Source organism: Vipera ursinii (genome assembly GCF_947247035.1).
Source record: "Vipera ursinii genome assembly, chromosome: 2".
NCBI classification, from domain to species: domain Eukaryota; kingdom Metazoa; phylum Chordata; class Lepidosauria; order Squamata; family Viperidae; genus Vipera; species Vipera ursinii.
The window spans coordinates 123,994,602-124,021,480 of NC_139513.1; the positions used below are offsets into that span (position 1 = coordinate 123,994,602).

The window sequence follows — 26,879 nt, forward strand, 5'->3', positions numbered from 1 at the left end:
TCCGAAGCCACAACAATAACGACACACAACCACAAAACAAAAACCTAACTACAGCTGCAACATTAGCTACTTTAAACCCCTCCAAACCACACAATAAGCAAACTGACACCCACTATAAAAACATGGCACCACCACAAACACGGAGCCGAACAAAAGCAGCACAACTCACCAGTTCAGGTCTAAGGCTGGCAGCTGAGACCAGCCCATCCACTCAAAACACATCCCCACCCAATCAGAACACAGCCCCCATTCAAAACACACTCCCACCCAATCAGAACACAGCTAAGCCCCCACCCAATCAGAGCACACCTCCACCCCATCAGAACACAGCCAAGCCTCCACCCACAGAACACACCCCCTCTGGCAGTTTAAAAAAGAAGAAAAAACAGCCACCATCACACACTTCTCCCAGAAGAATGAAGCTGAAGTCACCAGCCTGAAGATGGATGAGATTTCGTCGAAACGTTGCCCTGATATCTCCAATTCTACGTGGGAAAAAACCCAAATGACCAAAGATCTACGTGTGTGTGTGTGTGTGTGTGTGTGTGTGTATACATATATACCGGTACATGTATGACTGGTTGCACTATCCTGCAGTCACATGACTGCGATATATATGGGGTTTTTGCCAGTTTCCAGTATTTTTGCCAGTATGAGGCAAAAAAATGCTCATTCAGGAGAATGGGCTCACTCTTACGACCACATGATTTGCTTAACAGCCACATGATTTAAACTTACATTTGCATGACTTGCTTAATGACTGCCATAACAATGGATCTGGTCACCCAGGTAGCTTGACATACAAATGTCAGGACATAGAACTGAACTTCTGGTCCAAATTGCAGTCATAAGCCAAGGGCTACCTATAACTCGATCTAAGGATAGATAAATCCCTGGATGGATAAATATTTGGTACTGAAAAATACAATGCTTTTTTGTGCAAACACCAGTGGTGTTTAATATTTTAATGTAGCACTGGACACCCAAATTAATAGCTTTCTAAAAAAAAGTGGTAATGTTCAGGTTCTGGATGTTTGGCAAGGAATAAAACTAACTGGAAAGTTAACTTCTGGGTTTCTGAGTATTTAAGAGTAGCCACCAACAGTTCTGCTCAAAACATCAAGTTTCTGAATTGCTTTAATCTTCTCCCGACTTTTTCCAGCAGCCTAGGAAAGGATACATGACGTCTGAATAGATTCTTTCCCGTTGATTCAGAAACAAGGAATTTAAAAACTTCTAAGTCATCAAATCATTACGCCAAGGACCCACCCTAAGCCTCAATTTCTTTAATCCTAATTTTCTAGTAATGTCTTCCTGCACATCTAAACTCCCAGAGGTCTTTGGATGGATCAGGTAATACAGAATGCTCCAAGAAGCATTTAATTATTTAGGTTCTCCTGGTGTAAAATAGTGAATGACAGCTTTTGTTGTTGTTGTTTTCCCAGGAAAGCCTACATATTTTATCATCCTTGAAATGAACTAACCACAGTTAACAGCTCCCACCCAATAAAATGAGGACAAAAGAAGTACTTAGAGCACATGACTACTGGGACAAAACATTGAAAAGTGAATGCATCATAATTTTGATTGTAACTGTAATTACAGAATCTGGAGACTAACAATTGAGCCTTGGTGGAGCAGTGGGCTAATGCCTCCTTAAGTAACACCAGCTGCCTGCAATTAGTGCAGGTTCGAGTCCCACCAGGCTCAAGGTCGACTCAGCTTTCCATCCTTCCGAGGTAGGTAAAATGAGGACCCAGATTGTTGGGGGCAATAAGGTGACTTTGTAATAATGCCGCTTGGGGTGTGTGTGAAAGCCCTAATAAGCAGGCATATACATAGAATGAAGGCTACTGCTAAGCTTGTAAGCCGCCCTGAGTCTTCGGAGAAGGGCGGGATACAAATGGAATTAAAATAAAAATAAATAAATAAATAATTGTGATGTAAAAATTTAGGACTGCAGAAGCCTTCAGAGGAAGACGTTAATTTTTATTCTATCCCAGCCCGTAATATGTTGGAAGGACATATTGGAAAGGGGTTTAGTACTCTGTCTGTCAGCAGGATAAATCTGAAAACAAAACAGAACAAGGACCAAATTTGGTGTACAGGAAGAAGTTGGCAAAAGAAAAACTAGAGTTCAAAAATGTGCCAGATCCAGCTGAGGTTTGCAGAGATTAAAAATCTAGAATATATAAATCTCAGTGAATTCCCTAAGGTGAGGCAGTTGGGCAGTTATTCAGAAAGCTGCTGACTCTTCCATTCTAAGCTTTCCTCCTTCCTGGCTACATAATCCAGCATATGTAGGTGTCCTATATTTCCCAGTGCAAACATATATTGCATACCACACAAGAGAAGTTATGGGTCAGACAAGATGCAACACAAGAGGAATAACGGGTCAGACAAGGACAGTACAGGCACACACAGAGAAACAGGCACTGTACATGCATACAGTATATCCAGATAGGTCCCTGGGGGGACAAAGTAAAGATCATACATATTCCATATCTCCCTTTGTTACACAGAAAACAATATAATGTACCTGCTACAGCAATTGCTGGTGAAAGAGCAGAAAGGACTCAATAAGCTCACCTTGCTGACAGAAATAACACAATTGATTTTTTTTAAAATGACTACATATGTTCAGTAGCAACTGATACCTCTGACATTCTATATGTTGTCTTTTTTGCTGAAACCCCAATTTTATTTGGAAGGAGACACCATGACTACGTGTAAACCAGGGGTAGGCAACCTTGGCTCTTTTATGACTCGTGGACTTCAACTTCCAAAATTCCTGAGCCAGCCAATTCCTGTTGGCTCAGGAATTCTGGGAGCTGAAGTCCACGAGTCATAAAAGAGCCAAGGTTGCCTACCCCTAGTGTAAACTAACCAAGGATACTTGTAAACTCGAAGGCTGCATGCTTGCCAGATTAAGCCTGCTAATCTCACAGGGGCTTATTTTCAAAGGTGGCATCATAGACTCATCACCCTGCCTGGTCAAAATTAATTAACAAAATTAACCAACAAACAAAAATTGATACTCTATTCTATTCTACTTCTAACATTGCAGGAATCTATAAACTCCAGAAGTCCAATTGTCCCCATTGTGCTTTATACTCTTATTCTTAAAACAGTTCATCAAGATGCAAAGAGGAGGAGATAAAATGGGGAACAACGGGCAACGCAGCAGGATCAAGGAGTGGGAATATATGCCCAGAATCTGATGGCTAACGTTCAAAACGGGTGCAGAAAAAATGAACAGGAAATAAAGGAAAGTACCCTGTTATAGAGAAATTTTCAAAAAGTTCTCCAAGTCTTAGGAATTGACCAAAAAGTCAAGTTCAAAGATAAAAGTGTATGTCAAAGTATATGTAGATTAGGAATGTCTGGTTTCAAAGGAGGATAGACAATTAATGTTCTGATACAAGTCAGAGGGGGGGGGAAGATGCGTTATCTAGCAGCAAAAGCTTGGCAGTTATAAAACACATGCAGTCAGGAACAGCTAGGATATTATGCATAAAGCCACACAGTTGTAACATGAAAGTATAGATTCTGTCCCTTTCATGAATGCACAGACATGCACACTCCCACTAAAACAGTGATATTCAGTGGTACTATTTCTGCTGAATAGTATCATTGAATAATATGAATTAACATTTTCTTCAAAAGTGAATGACGTCCTTGTTGCTGTTTGATTAAAAGGTTCAAAGGCTGATTAAAGTTTGCAGCCCTTATTTGGTTTACACCCCACTGCTAATCTCAGAAGGCCAACCAAGATAGAAAAAAGTCCCATTTTCAGATACCCAGTTTTGCCAATATTTTATATCAGAAGCCCAGTTTGGCTCTTTTCCAGTAAGCCTTCTTATGGAAACTTCTGATTTCTTCATCTTCCCACCAGGACAGATGTGTGAGAATCGAAGATCACATTGGGTGGCAGCTGTGGGCAACATGGCACAAAAGAAGTAAAGATGGGAGGAGCTGCTTTCTCAGTAAGCGGGAAAGTCGCCCAGTTCAAAGACTCACAGGATCTTGCCACTAGCACTTCTGCTTTTAATTAAAATATCTTCAGTGGCTTTGAAGGAGGAGAATTACAGGGAAAGACACTGAACTGGCTGCTCCCCACCACAACGACATTGTAACTCAGAAACAAAGGCACAGAACCTTATGTTCCAGTGTTGAAGGCTGCAAGTGAATCTGAGTGGTAGACAGACTCAGGTATTAAAATCACTTTCAAGGCCGTTCTGCACCATCTGTTTATTGTCCAGTAAGAACCATTTGGTCCTAATTTGCTATATACAATCTTTATTACTTCTGCTGTTTAAGCTTACACGAGAGACTTCCACCAGCCCAGTGCAGTTCTTCAATCTACACGTCTCAAAAGAGCTGACCTTCACACTTTTGTGAACCCTCTGTACACCCGTGGAACAACTCCTTCTGTACTGCAATTAAAAAGTGCATCCCCTACACTGTGTTCATAACTACAATTGTAGAGTTAATTCAAGAGGCGCACTGCTGGTGAGCAAAAACAGTTCTCTGGATCTCTACTACAAAGGCTCAAAACAAGTTATGCAAAGTTTCATTCATTTGCAGTTGCTTCATACTGTTGAGACATGGGCACAGGGTGCATGATCTGCACAGGCCTACTCACATACGTGAAATATACTTCCATGTTATTGTTTAAGTAGATAGTTAATGAAAACAATTGGGCCATCTACCTTTTTCTTGAAAGAAACTGAGGTTTGTGTCCCTGCATTATGCTTTAGTGTAAAAAAGGGCACCATTTTTAATAGAGTGATAAGCTAGACAGAGCTAACCCAAAGACACTAAAACTCAAGACTGTATCTGCTCTACCTTGTTTCCAGGAATAAAGCAATATTTTATGAAATTCTCTAAAGGATAAACACTCTTTTGGTCTAGAGTTGCCATCTAGCCAGATCTTTTGTTTTCCTTCAAAACAAGAAAAAACTTTCTGCCCAGGCAACTACCCACAAGTAGTATGTTTGTAAAAGTAGAGTACTACCCTTTGGAAATACTTTTGGGGAAATCATGCTAATTTATGGTTAAAATGTAGCTCTCTGTTTTGCTCATATAGAAAGGCCCTTGGGACAACATCAAGAATTAAATAGTCTACGTATCACACAACCACAGCCTAGAAACAACAAATATGTAACAAGGCTGAAAAGAACATAAACTCAACATATTTTCCTAGTGAAAGGGGAAAGAGGCCAACGTAAGCATTGTAACAAGAAATAAAATGTTATTGGTAATTCATATAGATATACTTTTTTTGGAAACCCAAACTTTTTGGCAGGAGATCTTCAGTTAGACACATTTATCAAAAGGAACGAAGCCTCAAATTTCGATGCAAGTAGCTATAGTACCGACTTTATACGTTCGGGCACTCTTGACAGCAGCTGCACTTGTATCTCATCCACAAGAAGTCATGGAATTTGGAAAGATCAATTATAAACAACTTCAGAAGAACTCTAATCCTTTCCTAATTCAGTGTGCCGCCTGAGAGGCTATGAGATAGACTATGGAAATGAATTCCTAGTAAAACTCCATATAACCTATCAACCTCTAAGTGACTCTTGGTATATATCACATTCTGCAAGCAATATTTTCAGATCAGCTAAGCTATTTTTCATGCAAAAAAAATAATAATAATCATCCTGCAAGTCTCTTTCCATTCCACCTAAAATCTCACCCCCTTTATGAAAAGTAGCCAGTTTACGCAAAAATCTTTTATGCGGAAGAGTTAAACTTAGTCAGAGCAAGCTTTGCTAAAAATCGAGGACACAATTTTTCAAGGCCTCTGAAACAGAGAAAGATTGTTCACTTGGCAAAAGTATGCTCTTCTCAGAGGCCTGGGGGCTAAGAGATCAAAAGAAAGAGAGGGAAGAAAGAACAAGCTGCGTTGACCCACAACAGGGAGGAACTTTTACAGAAGTTAACAAATTAACCTCAACTAGGAGAAGCAGAGGAAGGTCAGTCTAGTGATCTTCAGAACAGATAATCAACACTGTGGGATTATAGTAACCATAAACAGTGACTGATACCAGGAAATAAAACATAACTCATCGCATCTGGGATGTAATGGTTGCACAAGGGATCCTATCTCCTTTCTATATCTTCCCAAAGTAGAGAGTCGTTTCATGTTTTGTATACCACTTTCAAGCATGACGGTGTTGCCTGATTGGTAAAAAGCCTACAATTAATGCAAAATATAATTCAGAACCTGGATAGCAATGTAAGGCTTACTCACGAAATGCCTACAATATAAAACCGACAAACTGTACAGGAGTTTTTAAATAACCTAAGGCTTACTGCTGTTGTTTTATTAATTCTGGGAAATGAACCCAGGATGATAAGATAATTAAGCTATCTACAATACTTTTAACACTTCCATTACAAGAATATGCAATTCTTTCATAACCCCTTGAGAGTGGTAGTACTGACTGATTAGTCATTAGGTCACGGGTGTCAAACTCGCCACGTTACGTGATGTGTCGTGACATATTGCAGCTTTTTTTGCGTTGCCGGAGCTGGGGTGGGCATGGCCTCCATATGATGCAACCGGCCCGCAGGCTGACAGTTTGACATCCCTCCATTAGGCCATATCAGAAAACAAAATATAAAACACAGAATAGTAATAAGACCATTATGTTAAAAATAGAATAAAAGAAATAAGCATAAGAAAATTGGCATAATTTGGTATAGACATATTCATTTCCAAAAAAGCAAGACAAATGAGAAGAACAAAATCTGTTCAGGGCACATATTCAAACCTTCCGTCCACATTAACACCATATTTTCCTTAAGAAGAGAAAGATTAGAATGAAACATGAATTGTTTTCTCTCACTTAATACCCCATGCACTTTGCAAAGCAGTAGTCATATAACCTAAAAATAACTTGGACTGTAGTATCGCAAGACAGTTGAGCTGAGTAATAAGTATGGGTAGTTAATGTGCCCAAATAAGAACAAGATACAAATGCTTGCAGGCAGAGGATAGACCAGCATTGTTATTATTTACCGATCAGTGGCTCTACAGAGAGATAATGTTTCCCACAGTCTTTTAAGAACTAGGAGACAGGCTTAAAACTTTTGGTTTGTTTTAGAAATAACTATGGGACAATTATTAAACAATATCATGGCAAACATGGAAGACTGACTAAATCAAAGGCTATTCTGTTTGGCATGTGAGACACATGTAGCAAGAATGTGCTACTCAATGTAAAGAAGGACAATATTGTCTTGCTCAAAGGAAACAGTACTGTAGTTTTAAAGGAACTAACAGAAGACAAGCAATTTAACTTATGGTGAAAAAAGTAAGGTTCTACTTTTAGGCAAGAAAAACCAAATACACAGGTACAGTATAGGCAGGACCTTGCTCAATAGTAGTAACTGTGAGAGGGATCTTGAAGTCCTAGTGGACTTCACTTAAATATGAGCCAGCAGTGTGCTGCAGCTGCCAAAAAAGCCAACACAGTGCTAGGCTGCATTAATAGAGGGATAAAATCAAGATCACATGATGTGTTAATACTGCTTTATTAATGCCTTGGTAAGGCCACACTTGGAATGTTGCCTCCAGTTTTGATCACCACATTGTAAAAAAGATGTTGAGACTCTAGAAAGAGTGCAGAGAGGAGCAACAAAGATGATCAGGTGACTGGAGGCTAAAACATATAAGGAACGGTTGCTGGAATTGGGTACGTCTAGTTTAATGAAAAGAAGGACTAGAGGTGACACAATAGCAGTGTTCCAATATCTCAGGGGTTGCTACAAAGAAGTGTGTGTGTGTGGGGGGGGGGGGTTGTCAAGCTATTCTCCAAAGCACCTGAAGGCAAGACAAGAAGCAATGGATGAAAACTAATCAAGAAGACAAGCAACCTAGAACTACGAAGAAATTTCCTGACAGTTAGAACAATTAATCAGTGGAACAACCTGCCTCCACAGGTGGTGAATATTCAAACACTGGAAGTTTTTAAGAAGAGATTGGACAACCATTTTTTTGAAATGATATAGGGTTTCCTGCCTGAGCAGGGGGTTGGATTGGAAGACCTCCAAGGTCCCTTCCAACTCTGTTATTCTATTCTATTCTGTTCTGTTCTAAACTTCGTATCACAATAATGCTCAAATTTACAAAGGAGTTTTAGTTCTCAAAAATCCACCTTAGGTATCTTTCTCCTTGCTGCATCCTGAAAGATTCCTTTTGCTGGACAAAAACTGTTAAATACATTACTTTATAGCATTAGAAATAGCTGAATCCAATACCTTTTAATTATTTAAAATTTTTGATCCTGAATTTGATTATTTGTCACTTTGTACTATTTCAGGCAATCCTATGTCTTAATTAGATGATCATGAGAAAAACTTCCATTGCTCAAAAACTACAATACTATGTATTCCTTTCTTAACTGATATTAACAATATAGTGAGATGCCATCTGTAACAGATTATCTCTAATTAGAAAAATGTTGGTAAAAAAGCATGAAACAGTTACTAATGAGCGATAATGCTGCTTGTTCCCCCTTAACATTTTGTGACAGAGAAACGATTATGTAATAAACATTTTCATCCAGAAGAACCTTAACTCCAAGAAGGTGAATTATTACCCAGTTAAATCAGTAAGAATTAGGATAAAGAAATTTCACTGATCCAGAAATGTAACATGTTAAAAACTAAACAGGGCCTAAGCCAAATCAAAATGTTGCTACTTTTCTGTAGAATTCCAGAATGTTCTGTTTATTTCTGGGCAACGTTGAACCTCTCCTGGCTTTCCAGGCTTGGTCCAGCAGTTTTCAAGAAGTAACTTCTTTGAAGGAAGATTGCTTTCTGGAATTCCAGACACAGCATTGTGAATAAAACAGGCACGTTTTAGGGCTGGATCACAGACTCAGCATGGTCTGGAATGAAACAATGTTTTCCAGATCAATGAATCCTGCATCCATTCTAATATCCAATATCCTCCTTCATGTTAATTCTGCCATTCTTTTATCAACAAACCATTATTCCACTCATTACCAGGTATTGGAGGTCTGGTAAGACATATTTTCAAAATTTAGAATAAAAGAACTATTGATAGAATCACCTATATGCAAAGCAAGAAGCATTTCAAGAAATTCTAGCACAAGAAATCAAGTCATTTCAACTGTTCTTCATTTGATAAAGATATACAAAAGTCATCATTGCTGATCTTAAAAAACAAAATTATTTTATAATTTTAAAAAATGAATGAGTTATATAACTACTACCTGAAAAAGAGTCAAGCCATCGTCACTCAGAATGGATCTGGGTGGTGTAATAACTACAATAAAAAGAATAATTTCATTAGGAAACAAAATGAAGGAAACAAAGGTGGTTTAGGAAAGATCTAGGCACAGTGAAAGTTTGTCTCACTACCTTATATATGTCTCACTACCTTATATATAAATACAATTTATGGCTTGTAAAAATAATTTTCTCCAAATCAATAGTAGCAACAGACCCAGAATGTTATCTGTAAAAATTATAAAACATAAATCTGAACTTACACAAATAAAATGGTATTTCTGAATTTGCAAGGAGACTTTTCACAAAGGCTCTCAGAGCACCAACTGTTAAATAAAGCAAAAAAAAAGTTTAGTATGAGCTGCACATACATTATGAGCACCATTCCCTTTGATGGTATATTTTAAAGAGAATACCAACTTAGTCTTATCTCAAAGACTGACGCAGTAGAAAGCAGAAACTTTAAATTACCACCATCTTTATTGAGTTCATCCTTTGATTCCAGCATTCATGTGGAACATTTTGCTTCTATATTTAAAATCTCCTTCTCCATCCTTAGAAGACTGGCTGGTGAAATGTTAGTTATCTTTCAACTATAAAAATTCTATTCTTGCAGGCAAGAATTAAAATTGGTTTATTTACACAAACTCTTCCAGAACATCTGTCTATCCCAAAGTGATAAGGGTTTTTTGTATGGTTTCTGTCTTATAATAACAAGATCTCTTGCCTTCAAAAACCATTGAAGCAAGAAGTTTGAATAAGGGAAGCTTTTGGTTACCCAAATATAACTTACTTTGAAATTATAAACAATAGAGACATTTTGAACACTGATGGGAAATTAAAATGAAAAAGCAAAAACAGGATACTGATTGAACATATGGATATTAAGTGCAAATCCAATTAAGATATGTTTTGGTTAGAAGAGTTATCTAAAACTGATATTATTGATATTATGAGAAAAATGTAACAAAGATGTTGATATTGAATTGTATATTTACTAATAACAATAAGAATTGTATTTGTCTAGCGTGGGAAAACAAGTACTATTGGAAGAAGAGAGGAAACATTTGATGGTGCAATATTGGATCTAGATTGAATAAATTAATATATACCACTGAATTACTAATGGACCCAGACAACACATTGTCTATTAAGTACTTGATTGTAAAACTAGAAAATTAATTAAATATTTTTTAAAAAAACAGTTGAAGCAGCACTGCTTACCTGAGGAATATCTAAGGAAAACATTTACTAGCAGACACTGGGTACTGCCATGATGGTAATGAGAGATGATACAAAGAACATGGCTATTTCTAAGTGGAGGTAACAACCAAACCATTCAAAAGCAAAGAGTAAGTAATACAGTAAAGATGCAGTGCTGTATATTTATGTTCTCCCAAATCTGCACATATAAGAATTGGAGATCCAGTTAAATCTCCAGATAAGCCCTCTATATAATCTTTATAGTAAGAGAAGTTGGTGGTATAAACTGTCAGACACGAGGATTGACAGTGTCAGAGGCTGGTGGATTTCATTGTTAGACATTTACAAGCAAAGAACTGATAATCATTCATTAATAATGCTATAGCAGTAAATTTGCATAGGATTAGGATGGATTCTCTAGATTTCCTTCCAATTCTATGATTCTAAGCTGGATCTCCTATCTGATACTTTCCACCTAGCCCAACTCAACATGCTGATATAAGAAAGCAGAAACATTAAAATTACCTACTCACAATAGGCTTGGGAAGGTCAGCAAGTGGGGTTTAAGGGGTTTAAGAGGAGGCAGGAAAATCACTAGAGTAATAGAGGAAGATACAGCAGGAGAAAGAGGGCGGGCCATTTTCAGTGAACATAGATTTGGTGTTTGGTACGAGTTCCACATTCCAGCGCCGTATGCTTAGCTTCAGACTCTGGCCAAATCTCCAGAGGCATGGACTTTCAACTGCTGCTCACAAATGTCAGGTCTGTTTGTAATAAAGCCTTCCTCATTTGTCATTTAATCATGGATGAGAGGGCTGATCTGGCATGTATAAGCCGGTTGGGCATGAAGGAAGAGATTGCCCCCTTGGAAACGTGCCTGGCTGGGTTTCAGGTGTAGCCTCAGCAGAAGAGTATTCATGGTATTCTGGTGGCAGTTAGAAGCATTATGCCACAGATTACCAGGCATTAGACTATTTTCCAAGTTAACATCTAGGATCAGGTACCAGAATCCTTGCTGTGCAGTAAAGTCTCTGAGTTCTTTGACTCAGTGGTCAGATCAACAGTGAAGTTCCACAACCTTATAGGTTTGAAGGATTTGAAGCTGCCTTCTCTGAGGGCATTCATGGATGCTATAGTAGCAGTGGACCTGACCATGCCTAATTATGCCCAACACATAATTATGGTTATACTTTGAACCTTGTCTTCCTGTTGGGGCACTGTTTGTGTGATCTGAATTGGAGGGAAATTATCATAACTTTCCTGCCAAGGTCAGACCACTTTCTGGTTACTCGGGGGGGGGGGGGGAGCGTGATGAACTTCCTAGGCTCTGGAAGGAGCTTGGGATGATCCCTGAAGGCTTTATGCATAGTTCAACTTAAGCCTTAGTTACTGCTTGAAATGAAAAGGCAGCTGGGCCTTTGTACATATTGTGCCCTTTCCTCTTCCTCCTGGATTATGGAAGAACTGAGAAAGCTTTGTGTTGCAAACCAATTGTACCTGCACATGGACATTCATAGTCACCTCCACAACAGACTACTGAATAGATCAGGAAACAAGCTGTGCCTGAGGCTGCCTTTGAAGAATAGCCAGAAAAATGAAGTTGATCAGAATGGAGCATATCCTGTGGGCAATTATGGCATTTTAGCTTTGCTACACAAACTGTACTAATTCCCAATAGGCTGGCATGTGCAAATCCAGCTGTTGTCACCTATAAAGGGCACAGGATACTTGAAAGACCACAACTCTGTGGTAGTCTCCATCTGCTATATTAGAGGTATTTTTGAGTCCAATCAAGTAAAGAATATTATCACGGTTCAGGCCTGGGAGGGATTAAACATTCAATGGGGAAAAGAGACATTTCTTTGGGTGCGTATCCTACTTTGCAGTTAGAAAGTCCTAGATTTTGCTATTTAAAGGTGCAAGGACTCTAGCTTTCCTCTTGACCCCCAGCATATTGAAGCAGAGTGGTTGATTCAAATTCTTTCCAACTCTTTTTTGGGCTCTGGCTGAAACTATGCTAGACCAACACCCTGTTTGTTCAATGGGCTCATCTGGGCATGAGTAATGCCGTGGTAAGTGGTCTGAAAAAGAAGCCAGCAGGCAGTTGTAGGAAACACATTCTGTTTAGAAAACAATCTCAGCTATCTCCCATATGACTCAGTTTTCCATACAACAAACTTTTAAAATAGCAGTAAAATAAAGCAGCTAGAGATGTGTAAATCTTGTTAAGTCACAAACATTAGCTTGATAGCAAGGCACTGTTGTCCTTTTTTTCAGTTTGCTTATTTATATAAAGCCGTAGATGGGAGATAGATGTACTCCTACCTGTTTCGCTAGGGTGAAAGAAACCTTGCAGAATGTGGCGATCTGGGAAGTAAACGCGTAATACCACCTAGTTGAAGGAAAAGAATCAGGCATCTACTCACGTAAACAGAAACATTAGGCTAGCTTCCTGCTCGTTTGAATAATACCGGCCCATTTTCAAAAACTTGCTTCTTTCCATGAATGGGCAATATAGCTTGGTGAGACTATACATGTAGTTTTCAAGCCTTTTTAGAATGGTGGAAACTGACCCACACAGATGTTTTAAAACAAACTGCAACATAAAAAGCACTCAGGGAAAGCCATGTTCAGCTGAAGTGGCAGAGATGGCAGGAAAATTCAAATCTTATCCTCACTAGAAATTAATTAGGTAATTTCTGGATTTGATCTAGAAGGTTGTGCTTTAAAAGTATTGTATAAATGCTAAGTATTCTCACTTCATTTGAGCAATAAAACTCTTGTATCTCACACCAAAAGAACAAAGAACATGCAGAATAAAACATGCAAGAAATCTGTCCTCTGCCCTGCTTTAAAAGTTATTTCATGGGGAATCCTAAAACAAGACAACACTTACTGCTATTCAATGAGTATTCCAGTTCTTCCAATTCATGTAAAAAGAAGCAAAAACAGTAGTGGAGGATTTTTTTATCAAGCCCACAGATTATTTACTACTTCTATATTCCTTTCGGTCACCAACACCTCTTTATTTCTAATTATGTGGAAAATTCATGATCACACAAAAAAAAAGTTTACCTTTGGATAACGCTCTAACTTTCCCTTTGTTTGAGCTTCTCGCTGTGCCTTTGTCATCAAGGGAGCTTCTTCTAAACTCCTCCTGAGAAGAGACAAGACTTAGCAGACTGCCATAGGTTCATTCATTCTGACACGATCCTTTTGCTATCATCAACTTCTGTGTATAAAAGTTCCCTAGCACACTAAAGCTTAGATTCTTCAAAAGACAGACGCAACTTGAATCCTGCAAAACCTGCACAAAGTCATTTTAACAAAAACCTGTTGTTCCATTTTTCCTAAATAGATATCAGACAATTAATTTTGAAATACTGGAAATAACCATATTTTTATATAGCATACCTATGCTCTGTAAGTAATGACTGCATCAGTATCTTGATTAATAACAAACTTAGACTGTCATAATGCATTGCAGAATTTGTTTTAATTAAGAATAATATACCATTTGCAACAGACATATATATCCTTATCATTTTTCTCCCTGAGGATATATCACAAAAGTTGGAATTGCAATAAAAGTTGAATCTCTGTTGTCTTATTTTAGAAAATTATTGTACAGATCAGTATGATTTATACACAATTTATCCATCTTTGTATCAACCTATAAAGGAAAAATGTCAATAAAAAGATAAATTTAATTTTACATATAATGGAACAAAATCAACAAAAAGGCAGACATAATTAATTTGGCATTTAAAATATTGATTCAAAACAGGTAAAAGTATTTATTATCAATGGAGAACTGACAGTGAGCTTAATAAATACAACCTTGCAACTCTTCTCAGTCAGAAGTCCTCCAGAGGGCTACTTCCTTAACTCAAAATTCCAGCCAGCAGGGTCGCGGCTGAAATATTTGAGAATTTAGGCCTGTGCATTTAGAAAGTGACCAGTTTGGGAAGGTTTCTTATAGACATATTTATAGAAATTAATTTATACCCTATCAGGTTTTACAGAAGAGTGAAAGAAAACCAGTCTATAAAGCATATGAATATTTAAAAAGCGTCAATAGCCGGTGTGCTTACAGAGTTTTAATAAATGATTTTGAAAAGCCAGAAGAAAACAATAGAACTATATCTTCTGTAATTTAGCACGCTGTCTTTGCTCATATTAACACAATTACTTTCATTCTATGTTATTTATTTAGCTCACTTTTTGTTCAGGAGCTCATGGTAGTATACTAAACATCCTCTGCTCCCACTTTTATCCACAAGCATCTCAGGTTACCCACTGCCTTTTTGCAACTGAGGTTGAACTTGGACAGAGGTTTTGCTGGTGCCGATGTAATATCCTAATCACTACTTTCAATGGGGCACCTGATGTAATCATCAATATACAATGTGAAGTATTGTATTATTTTAAATATTCTCCAGGAATTCTCTATAATCTGCTGCATCTATCAACAATTGGACAACCTCTGTTTCCTGTGACATTTCTTCCCTGTATATAGTCCCATTATATGGGTACTTTCTGGATTCTTTTACCTGCAGATGAAGACTCCAGATTTCAAATCAGTAATATCACAATTCAGAGGACACAGATATTGTGACTTAAAAGTAGCTCAGACTTGCTTTTTGGATTAACACTTGTGAAGACTTGCTCTATGATCAAAGGGAACTAAATGCGTTCATTGTGATATAAACAAAGAAACCATGAGCTTTGTTCACCATTCATCCATCCTTTTTCCAGTGTTTATAACAGATGCATCTAAGCAGATGACAGTGTAAAAACACTTCCAAGCAATTTTGTGACCTAGATGAATTGGCTGGTATTCCTGGAAAGTAATAAGAACTAAGAAAATCCTAGTCCAAAGAATCTTCAGCACTGCAAGAACCAGAAATTGCCATCCACATATATTTGCCAAGTCTTAGAGACAGAAATGTGTGTGGCTAAGAAAACTTTTCTACTTAAAAAGTCAAGTTACAAATTACAAAGGAAATTAAAGTCTAAATAAGGTACTTACAGTATAGAAGTGGATTTATCTGCTACTGCTGAGTCTACATTCATACTTTCTTTGAAGTACATGGTACTTTAATGTCTCAACAATCATGTTTAAGAAAATACTGCATCAATGTTAAATTATGAACTAGATTCTCTAGCATTAGAGGGAATCTGGTAGTACATTTTCTAACTAATTTTATGTTATTAACAAGTGTATTTTTTGTATGACAGAATACAAGTATCTTCTCAATAAACAATAATGGTTGTAGTTGAGGTTTTTTTTAGATTACTTGAAACTTTTAAATGCAAGTCCAGAAACTCTTGCTAAATGGTGCTGTTAAAGCCTTGTTTTTCATTTTGGAAAACTGTCTCATATGTAACCTGCAATTTACATAACTGACCTGTATTCCCTTCCCTCCACCCCAAGTTAAATCCTACATCAGTCTAGGTATTCTATGCCTTTGATGAAATAAGTGTGACTCATAAAGCTTATGCCTTTTAATACAGTTTGTTAATCGAAATAGGTGCTATTAGACTTGGTCTGAGGGAATTTTTTTGCTATCATAGACTAACTAATATAGCTCTCTTCCTACAAAGTTAGTACTTAGCGAAATCTCCCTAGGCAGGTGAGCATACAACTAGAAGACTACAAGAAAAATTTCCAAGAATATAAAGAACATTAAGTATAACTGGGAAGCAAATCCTGAGCATATTCATTGTTTAGGATTCTGTCAGAATCAGAGAAACAAATCTATATTATATACACATTGGCCATAAAAGATTATTACTTAACTACTAGTGAAAAATAAATTTACCTTTCATTCTGGAGCTGGGCCAAACGTTTTCTCACATCATCTACTGTAACCTCAAAGAACTCATCAGGAAGATCTTGTGAATCAGACTCCAATGGCTCTTGAAGATCAGGATGGCATACAATTGGCTCTCGCTCCAAATGCTGTACAGTGAATATAAATTAAAACTTGGTGCTTGAATCCATCAAGGCACAGAATCCACACAGCACAAGGAATATAATCTTTGCACTTAGAAAAAAATGAGTTTTGTGGTAACCCCACACAGCACAAGGAATATAATCTTTGCACTTAGAAAAAAATGAGTTTTGTGGTAACCCCACCAACATTTCTGAGCAATATATTTAAATTTTTCTGTTTACTACATAACTTCATAACTGACTATGCCATGATTTTTCCTAATGTAAACTCTATCCTAATCTTCACAGAGTATACATTATATAAAAACAGCACCATCCTCAGAATTCATGTTTGACTACAATCTTTAATCTATGTTAGAGACTTCCGGTGGCGGCGCGGCGCCGAAGACAGCCTCCCCGGGCTGCCCGCGGCTCAGCTGAGTTATTTTCGCCCGAAACAGCGCCGATCAGCTGTTTGGGCGAATTTGAAGCCCCCTCCTCGGGAGAAGAGGAGGGGGTGAGCTCCCAGGTAGGGGTAGAGTTCTCCAGGGCCGCCTGAGCTTATGGCTTGGGCGGCTGAAGGATTGAACTCCCCCGTAGCCTGGGATGCTCCCAGCTGGCCAGCGCCTCTGCTCCTGATTTCTTGGAGCAGAGCCAGGCGTCTGCGACCACCCCTGCCTGAAGGAATGACTATGGATTAAAGGAGCAGGCAGAGCGATACAAGAGGAAAAGGTGAAGAGGATTATTATATTTTACTCTCCAGCTTGATGGACTTTTTTGGATTATAAATCTGAAGTGAAAGTGCGTCATAATTGGTAAAAGATGGCGGCTAAACCACCCCCTAAAACTCTTCGGAGTGCTGGAACTTCTCCGGTGCAACAATCATTACTGCAGGCGCTGCATCCTCCTGATGTATTGACATCAAAGGACTTACAAGATGCTCTTGAAAAACACACCCAGGTAATTTTGGAATCAATTAATGATAGATTTGCACAGATGGAGGAGAAATTGGAGAAATTGGAGGAGAGAATGGAGGAGAGGATGGAACAGAAGTTCAGAGTGATGAAGGTAGACATCTTGTCTTCAGTGTGTAAAGTGGCTCGTTGTTTGGAAGAATTGGAGGAAAAGCTAGAAGATTTGACTCAAAAGAATGCTATATTAGAAGCAAAAGTATTGGAGAATGAAGATAAAATGGAAAAGGAACTGAGTCTTGCTCAATATTACCAGATGCAGTTTGCCATTAGAATTAGAGGCTTAAAGGAGAATATTAAGGAAGATCTAAAGCAGCTGGTTTCTGAGGCTTTCGAAGTAGTATTGAAACAGCCAGCATCTGAAATAAAAGGAGGCATGGATAAAGTGTTTCGTGTGAATTCATGGATTGCTGGACAGAGAAAGTTGCCTAGAGATGTGGTGGTATATTTTGCAAAAAGGGAAACTAGAGATGAAGTTATACGAGCTGCTTATGATACTAAAGTTGTGATTGCTAATCAAGAAGTTTTGGTCTTAAAAGAAATTCCTCCAAAGATTTTAAGGAGAAGGAAGGATTTTACATTTCTGGTGCAAGAGCTCAAGCAACGAGATATAAGGTTCAGATGGGAGATCCCAGTTGGGTTGATGGTGACGCACGAAGGTAAAAGGTACCGTCTGGTTACTGTGATGCAAGTGCGTGATTTCTACAATAATGTTTTAAATGCAACGCCATTAACACTTCTGGAAGCTGAAAAGGGATCTGGAGAAGGAGTGCATCAAGAGGCCGAAGATGGTCAGATAGAAGACAACGGTGTTGGAGGAGATCAAGATATAACTTCGTCGGATGATCCTATAGAACAGAGGGTGACGCGTGCTGCTGCAAAACGATCTAAGAAGAGAAAATAGCAGGATTTGCAGAAGTCTATGGAATTTCTATGACGTATTTATAGTCAAGTATGGGAGGTGGGAAAAGGTTTGGGTGTAGACGCAATATATTTTTATATGTGGTGGTTTTGTGGAAAGGGTGAGGTTTTTTGGATTAAAGTTTGGTGGAATATACAGAAAATTCTCAAATGGAGGTTAAAGTTTTGTTCGCAATCTTTTTTTTTTGTTTGGAATAATTATAGATGTGGCACTGGAAGAGGAACGGCCGATTATAGAAGAGTTGACTTTAAAGTTTTCTGATTTGGTTGAGGTGGCGAAGATCTTGGTTAATTTGAAAGATTATCTGTAAGAACGTTATATCATGGAATGGACAAAATGGATGGAGTCTATTTAGGATAAGTATAGGGTTGAGAAGTATTATGTAGTATTTGAATAACTCTTTTTTTTCTTTTTCTTTTTCTCTTTCTATCTTGGGGTTTTTTTTCCTTTTTTTTTGTTTTTAATATATATTTAATACTATTAAGGTTTGTTTTATCCTATATAAGCTAGAGAGTGTTTCTTTTTTTATTTTAGTTTGTTATATATATTTAATATTGCTAAGGTTTGTTTTATCCTATATAAGCTAGAGAGTGATGGATTTTAGAATTTATAGTTGTTAGTATATGGTTGTTTATGTTTGCTTTTTTATATATATATATACCTTGTATTTAGCTCTGGGAAGTCGGGGGGGGAGGGGGGGAGGTAGGGGGGGGAGGAGGGAGGGGGGGAGGTAGGGGGGGGAGGAGGGAGGGGGGGAGGGGGGGAGGTAGGGGGGGAGGAGGGAGGGGGAAGGGGGGTTTTTTAAAGGAAAATTGTATCTTAAAACTTTTCAATAATCTATGTTAGAGATATACTACCTTTCTCAGGCAAAGAAGTTCTGATTCTAGGGGTTAAAAACATTACTTTTTATATCCATATTATAAAAAACCCTTTAAACTCGAATTAGTTCCGTAAACAAAGAGCCACCATGCCTTAGCTGGAACTTTCTGGTGTCATCTAGTGATTAGCTGAAGTTTTATAGCCTGGATTTAGTAATCCTATGTAAGTTAGGCAGGTTATTTAAAAATGGAAGGAAGAACTTTTTATTGGAAAACATTGATTGCTAGTTACTTCTAAGCATTTATTATTAATAGTTTTAAAACCTTTGAAAGATTGTAAAATGAATATAAATAACTACATCATCCAAACAATAATACATACAGTTCATTTATTAAGTTGTTTGATTTGGGTGCTTTAGCGGCCAAATCAGTTGTTTAAAATAAACTAGAAAAGGCTTTTTATGGAAATCAAGCAGCAACTAATATTATCAACAATTTTAAAAGATTAAAATAAAATTGGATAATGAACGAGCTATTTGGAACTAAGAAAAAACGATGTTCAATTTTAGGAAATATCCAGGGTAGTTCTTTCAATGTAAAACCTATATTAGTTTCACATTTAAAAACAGTACTGCACTTTTCAAAAAGATTGGTTACTTTTTATTCTTCTTATATTGGAGATGCAATACATTCAAAGAAATATATTATAGCAATGAAACTTTTTTTGTTTTTATATCACTATTATATATATATGCATTTTTTTTCTTTTCCCTTTTTTATTTTATCTTTAGTTTGTTCTTTTTGGTTTTTTAAAAATCTTATTCTTAATGAATAGTTTGGAATCAAATTAGTAAATTTCATTTTCAACAGTTATTTGCTGTACAGTACTGTAATCTTTATTATTATTATTATTATTAATAATAATAATAATAATAATAATAATAATAATAATAATAATTATTATTATTATTATTATTATTATTATTATTATTATTATTATTATTATTATTATTATTATTATTAAAAACTTAGCAAATGTATCTCAATATGGCCTGGAACTATGTATCACTTATTCTTGTGTAAACGTAGATTTACCCATGGAAAGATGTCAATCAGATAGATAAACCTGCTGTAGAAAATCTAGACTCAGGAAAGACTAAACATTATAGAAATTACTGTATAGAAGTGGCTAGAAAGAAGAAAAGACTGCTTCTTTTAGTCAGTGACTGACTAAAATGCACACACTGATGTAGTTACACAATAAAATCTACTAAATGAAACTGCGCTCTATGAGAAATAAAGTTTCCATTCTGTGCATAAAACTTTCTTACGCATGGGCTAGGTTTTGCTAGCTCTGATAAACTAAATACTGTGCAATGGAACTTGGCTGACACATTACGAATCCAGAGCTATAAAGCGATGGCACCACTTGGTCTGTACGGTTAATAGGCTGCTTTGAAAACTAGCATCTTTGACCATTAATGATCTGCCTGGCCTGGCCCCAGACTCCATGAACTTGGATATTCCTATTTTTAGTCACCCATACCCCCACATCTTGATTTCTCTAGCATACCCTGTTTTTGCTCGCCTTCCCACCCATCTACCGTCCTATCATCCTGACTTCTCTCCAGCACCGCTACCCCTCCCGCCCTGAACAAGCCCTCTGGGAATAGAAGGAGCCTCTCTCAATTATCAGTAGAGACAACACAAATTACAAGGCAAGATTTCCTCTATTTGTGGGCACCGGAGGGTAATTTGGAAAGTTAAAAGAGTGAGGTTGCGTGGGTGGACCCTCAGCTACTTTTAGAAAGTTGAAGAGAGTCAGGTCTAACTAGAGGGTGAAGGAGCCTGATTGTAGCTTTCCCTGGGCATAAAGCACAAGGAGTACCCACGAGCTGCCAATCTGTCCTTTCACAATGACTACTGTCGCCTAACTCGAGCTCTTTAGAGGCTGGGCTGCCGTGTACATGAGCAATTGTCCTGAAATGAGAATCATGGATTCCTCCTCCTCCTCCTGGATTAGAAGAAAGAGAGTTGACAACTTCGCAAATCTGAGTAATTTGTCACTCAGCCCCATTAAATAGAAATGGGGTTGAGGGTCACTATTTCTAATTATCAGAACAGAATGGACAACGGGTGGTCATAGGGATGTTAGGGGACTGCATGAGAGCCCCTAACTATTTCTATTAATGCTTGATAAATAAATTTCACACAACTTCTGATGGAGTCCCCATAAGACCAAATAATTAATCCAGAACCTAAATACTATCAACTATATTCCACTAGATATTTTTTATTTATTATAACAATAGCAAAGAGTAGCAAACTAAAGTAGGTAAAGTAAGGAACTCACAAGAAACAGCAAATATAGCAATTAACACAAAGGAATGCTTAGCTTAAAAAATTAACCATGAGGGTGAAATTTCAGCTTCAGAGGCAGTTACCTCATTCATATAGCCAGTTTATTTTATGTTCTCTTTTTCCTCTTCAAACTGGTCTTCTATGCCCTACGTAAAATTTGTTATAAAAGTTATATGCCTGGAAAACTGAATTTTGTATCACATAAATATAATTATCCTGAGAAATATTGCCTATAACTTTCAAATGGTAATTGACACAGAATGTAGCTTGTGATAGAAACAGAAAGCATTAAACTTTTAACTCTCCTCTTAACAGCAACGATTTCCAAAATCTGAAGTAAACTCCAGAAGGGCTATGTCTAGAAACAAGTAATTGACTTGAGGATGAAAACAATGCAACACATTCCTCTCTACTATTAAATAAACCCAAGACACTGGCAACTCCCACTTGGCTAGGGATTACTGCCCAACACTCAAGACAAAAGCACTGGTCCTCTTGTACGCAAAGATTTTCTAGTAGACCACCAATACTAACTAGGTCAATTGCCAGACCAGCACTCTGTTTCAGATATGGAGCTACAGACTGATGAATAATAGTTCAGTTTCCACAACAGTTCTTAGAAGCAATTACAAGATTCCAAAGGAGGAGGACAAGCCACATATAGCACGGACTGGGTGACAGAATGATTAGATGGATAATTCTTTGAACTAGACAGTTCTTCCATTCCAGGAATTACAGCACGAGGCAGTTAAAGGAAATATAAACATAAACATACTAGTCTTTTTCACCTATTTTGGTATTGATTTCCAAACTCAACCTATGACGGAATCTTCAACTAGAGGATTATTATAGTGCTGTGGTTAAGCCACTCAAAGCTATCTATTACCCACCTAAATGTTACTGTGCTGCCCAATTAAAAGGTGAGGGGCCTGCTACAACTTCCAAAAAAATATGCCGGATAAGACTAAAACCTCCCGCATTGCAAAATTCTCTGATGTCTAGGGGAAAAGGGAGTGAAGCTACCTTCTAACAATTAATGTTTTGACATCAAAGTCAAAACATAGCTTGTCTGTGAACCAGTCCTAGCCCAGAAGTGGAGGGATGCCGGCACAGATTTTATCCAGCTTCTTCCATCAAATTAAAAAAGAAAAACCCACACACAGGCACAACATTAATGGGAAGATTCTTTTGCTAAAATGGACCTTTGATGTTTAAAAATAATTTGTTTTGTTTTGTTTTGTTTTCCCCCTTCTCCCCCTCCGGACTAAAAAGGGACAAAAAGCAGATGCCATGCGGCCAGCCCCATTCTAGGGCTGTTGATGAGAGCAAGAGAAGGGAATGGAAGGAATGGAGGAGGGAGTGCAACGTAATCAATCAGCAGCAAAGGCACCCAAGATCAAAGACTCTGAAAGCAGCAGTCAAAGTCACATGCTGTTTAATAGGAAGGAGGTAAGACTCCAGCAGAACCTGCAAGTCACTCTAAAGACAGCAGTCAACTGGGTCTGGGAAGGCAGGCTCCAAGAGCAATTCTTAAGTAGTCTATGATTTTGGCAACGTCAGGACTTTGGTCAAGGTTGTCACAGGGGTTCCCTTGGCTAGAGGCAAAACAATGTAAGAGGGTGCATCCATGTCTCAATCTAGTATCAGAACTGAACACGTCAATCGTACGTAGAAAGATTAAATGATGTTTTTTGTCCAGCTCCTAATAAAGAAGTAGCACAGCATTCATGAAGAACTGTCTTAGACCTAACAAGATGAGTGCTCTAGAAAATTAAAACAAAAGATTATGAATGATTTGAGTCATCCAGTTTGAAGCGTTCAAGAGCATTACCACTCACCTACGAATCTGTTTGCTATCACAAAAAATATAAATAAATCATATAAAATAAATTAAGGTTTAGTTATTTCAGGGAATATGACATAGTTTTATCTAAATTTGGCAGAATATATTAACACATTTTCAATTGTCCTAAATATTTTATCATTCTCTTACTAATCACTTTCTTTATTCATTTTTATATGAGTGGAGGGGAAAATAAAACTTCAGGAACTCCATGGCAGAAAGATATCCAAAGGAAATGTAACATTCTTAACTATACGAGGAACAAAATTCATCTTGGGGCATTATAATAACCACTGCAAATCAATCCTAATTTCGGGAGGCTTCAATGCCACCTTTTCTTTCTCTTCCTCCTGATTTACTTATAGATTGTGATTATTATTATTTTTTGCACCAATAAAACTCCTGTGGTTTAAGGAGGTTAAAAAATTTTCAACAATAAAGGCTAGAAGGTTTGCTAAATCAAGTCTTATTTTTGTTTCAAAGGAGAACAATGACAGTAAAAAAATCCAAAGTCAACATATCTTCTCCATCTCTTAAGGAGAACAGGCCTAGAGAACTTTCCCCTCCCAAAGAAGGGGAAGCAAGCAAACTAAATCGCTACCTCTTTTTCCGCCTTTAGTTTCTCTTGACTGTTCTTTGACTTCTTTGGCTTGGAAGGCCCTCCAGGACTGGACAGAGAACTTGGTTGGTTTGTCAGTACTGGAGATAGCATTGGTGTGGGAGAGCCACCACCCAGGTGCTGACCACTGCACATGAATGGGACAAATGAGGTAGGCATAAGCTCTGAAGGAGGACGAAGCTCCTCTGAATTATCCTGAGATCCTTTACTCCAGTTCTGCTTATCGGTACATTGGTTGGTAAATGCAGCCTCACTTGAGCAGGATGAGCTTGGAAAGGCAGGCAGGTGTGGAAAAGACACAGCCTTTGGCTCTTCTGTAGAAGCTGGCCCTTCTGTTACTTCTTTAGAAAGAATTTCATTGCTCCCAACTTCTGCATTGTCAGAGGAAACTGCCTTCTTTGTGTTCACTCTATTAAAACAAGAGTCATGAAAAAGAGGGCGCAAGTATGTATACGTAGACTGGAGAAATTATTTTCCTCTTCAGTCAAAAAGTACAGAAATATGTGGCCAATATATTATTGGGAAGTGGGATTCAGGTTTCTTTTCCAGTAACAAATGAAGCATTTCTCACACAGATCCGTAACCAAAAAAAGGAACAACACACTGAGATACTAACATGCCATAGTTTCCAACCATAAATCAAAAATACTCTGCCAAATTTAATGAAGTTTAAGTTTGATAAAGTGTTAAAATTTACGGTCTTAAAGGGCAATTCATGGAGAACAGAGAATTTAACTCTTTTTGGCAGTATTCTTGAAGACAGTTCAGATAACCTTAACTGGCACAGGTGTCTAATTGCAAAACACAGATATCTAATTGCAAAATGCGGTAGCTAAATAAGGAATATGTGTTAATGACACCGTTCTATAATGACTTGGGGAAGGCCTACTTGCTATTCTACTCACTCCCCCAAAATAAATTTATCCCTTGGGCAAAAAGAAAAGAAAGAAAAAACAAAAAGGGAAAGGAAAAAAATGGAAATAATGCTCTTCACAACCTGATAATGGCATTGCCTCCAGTCAGACCGAGCGACTTCAGACTTGTCTTCTCCAAAGCCGTTTTCCCAGATACCTACAGTAGGAAAAACCATACAGTTCTGCTTTATGAGTTTTGAAATGGCAACTCACTCAAACGTTATTTGAATACTTTTAAGTATCAATGAGTAATATATAGCAACCTGTCTCATGTACTCTTCCTCTAAATGCTTCTAGATCTATATTCTTGTTGATCCTTGTTCAGAGTGTTAAGGATTATTTTTTAAAAAATTATGTTAGTTCTAAATATAGAAATAAAATCCCACATTCCATTCTTGAAATTAACATTTAAAGAAATCTTAAGATAGCAGAACTAACAAGATATAACTGGAGATATTAAAATCTACCACCCGCCTTGATTAACTGTTCTCCAATTTGGAATTAAGCAATTTCATTACGTTTATGTTCTTCCTATCTTAGTAGTAATTTAAACATGCCCAATTGCATTTAGCTATATGATGACAAGTTTTTCCTCAGAGGAAGCATAAAAGAGACTTATTTTGCCTATCCACTCCTCCCCATCCCTTTCAGTATTCCACTTCCAGGATAGCAGAACTAGCACTGACTAGTATAAGGGTGATCTGTTCAGAACCTGGAAGGAGAGGTTGGCATTTATTCTAGGGTAGGTGATGAATGGTTCTAAAGTACTGACATATAAAAGCATTCAACAAAAATAAAAACCCTGCAGAGATCAAAACAAGCAAAAAGCAAATATTTATTAAGCTGTAACCACTGTTGTGATTCTTGAGTTTTATAAGAACTTGAAAAAACACTCAAAGAGATCATTGAGTATATTTTATGGGCTCCAAGGCTTGAGCTAAGCAGCCCATGATTATGTTCCAGCAGAGTTTTTTTTTCCCCTCACCCCACAAAATACTTCAAACTTTGAAGAGACTAAGTTCTTCCATTTCCCTTCTTCAGTGAGTCAAAAGGAGGAACGCGTTTTCCAGATTGGAAAGCTATGCAGAGTAATTTTGTCATTTTCAGTGGGAGATGAAGGGGAATGGTGGAGAAGCGGGTTTGTTGACTTACTTCATCTCGCATGTAAATACAGACAGGGAAGACTTCACTTTGCTGTTCCACATATTCCCTGCAAGGAAACATAAAAATGAAGCATGCCATATTGAAGAAAATCCTGTTCTGGTTTCAAATGTCCCCAAACAAATCTAATGTAAAGTCTGTGAATTTTCTAAGCCTTATCAGAGAAAAGACTATATAGAAAGTCCAGACTAGCTTATCAATATTAATACTCAATGGTTTCGTCCTCATCTTCTACTTACTGTGGCACAAAAGGCCTTGCAAAGTTCAGATATGTTCTTCATCTCTTTCTTATCCCAATCCACTACAGCACGGGTGTCAAACTCGCCACGTCATGTGACGTGTTATGATGTATCGCGACTCTTTTTGCATTGCCGGCAATGGGGTGAGCGTGGCTTTGGTATGATGAAACCGGCCTGTGGGCCGGCAGTTTGACACTCCTGCACTACAGAGTCAGACCGAAGTTGTAGTCAATTGAAGCAATATTTTCTCCATTCTCCCAACTTAACTCATTGCATATAAACAATTATGTAACTTCAATGTGAAGGCTGGCAATCATATGTCCAATTACTACTGGCCATTAAAACATGCTTCCTGTCTAGTTAATGAGCTCTGTCTTCTATGGCCATTTTGGCTTGTAGGAAACACCAAGACAGGCTGGTGCAACTTTAGTGCTATGGTTTTGACACAAGAATAGTAATCTCTTCAAAGAACAAGCATAAAACAAATTAAAAAATCTTGGCTGACAGGATTGTGGGAGTCAAGAAATGCTACAGATGAACTTGAAAGAGATATGTCAAGTTTCATGCAAGCTTCACCCAACCAACAGACCTTATATGTGTATCTGTATTTTTTAACATGG

General features: G+C 37.6%; 1 protein-coding gene across 4 annotated transcripts in view; it reads right to left on the reverse strand.

Moving 5' to 3' along the window:
• The window catches only part of ASPSCR1 (ASPSCR1 tether for SLC2A4, UBX domain containing), a 90,961-nt gene that overhangs the window by 22,237 nt on the left and 41,845 nt on the right, over positions 1 to 26,879 (reverse strand). For all 4 annotated transcript variants that reach the window (XR_014491365.1, XR_014491366.1, XR_014491367.1 and 1 more), the window contains exons 5-12: positions 26,012 to 26,069; positions 24,943 to 25,016; positions 23,928 to 24,354; positions 16,299 to 16,438; positions 13,549 to 13,630; positions 12,799 to 12,865; positions 9,534 to 9,596; positions 9,255 to 9,307 (exon numbers count right to left, since the gene is read on the reverse strand). Coding sequence is in view for 1 of the 4 variants with exons in the window: in XM_083353947.1 (XP_083210073.1) it covers positions 9,255 to 9,307; positions 9,534 to 9,596; positions 12,799 to 12,865; positions 13,549 to 13,630; positions 16,299 to 16,438; positions 23,928 to 24,354; positions 24,943 to 25,016; positions 26,012 to 26,069 (964 nt within the window). In the remaining 3 variants the exon portion in view is untranslated. The remainder of the gene's footprint in view (positions 1 to 9,254; positions 9,308 to 9,533; positions 9,597 to 12,798; positions 12,866 to 13,548; positions 13,631 to 16,298; positions 16,439 to 23,927; positions 24,355 to 24,942; positions 25,017 to 26,011; positions 26,070 to 26,879) is intronic.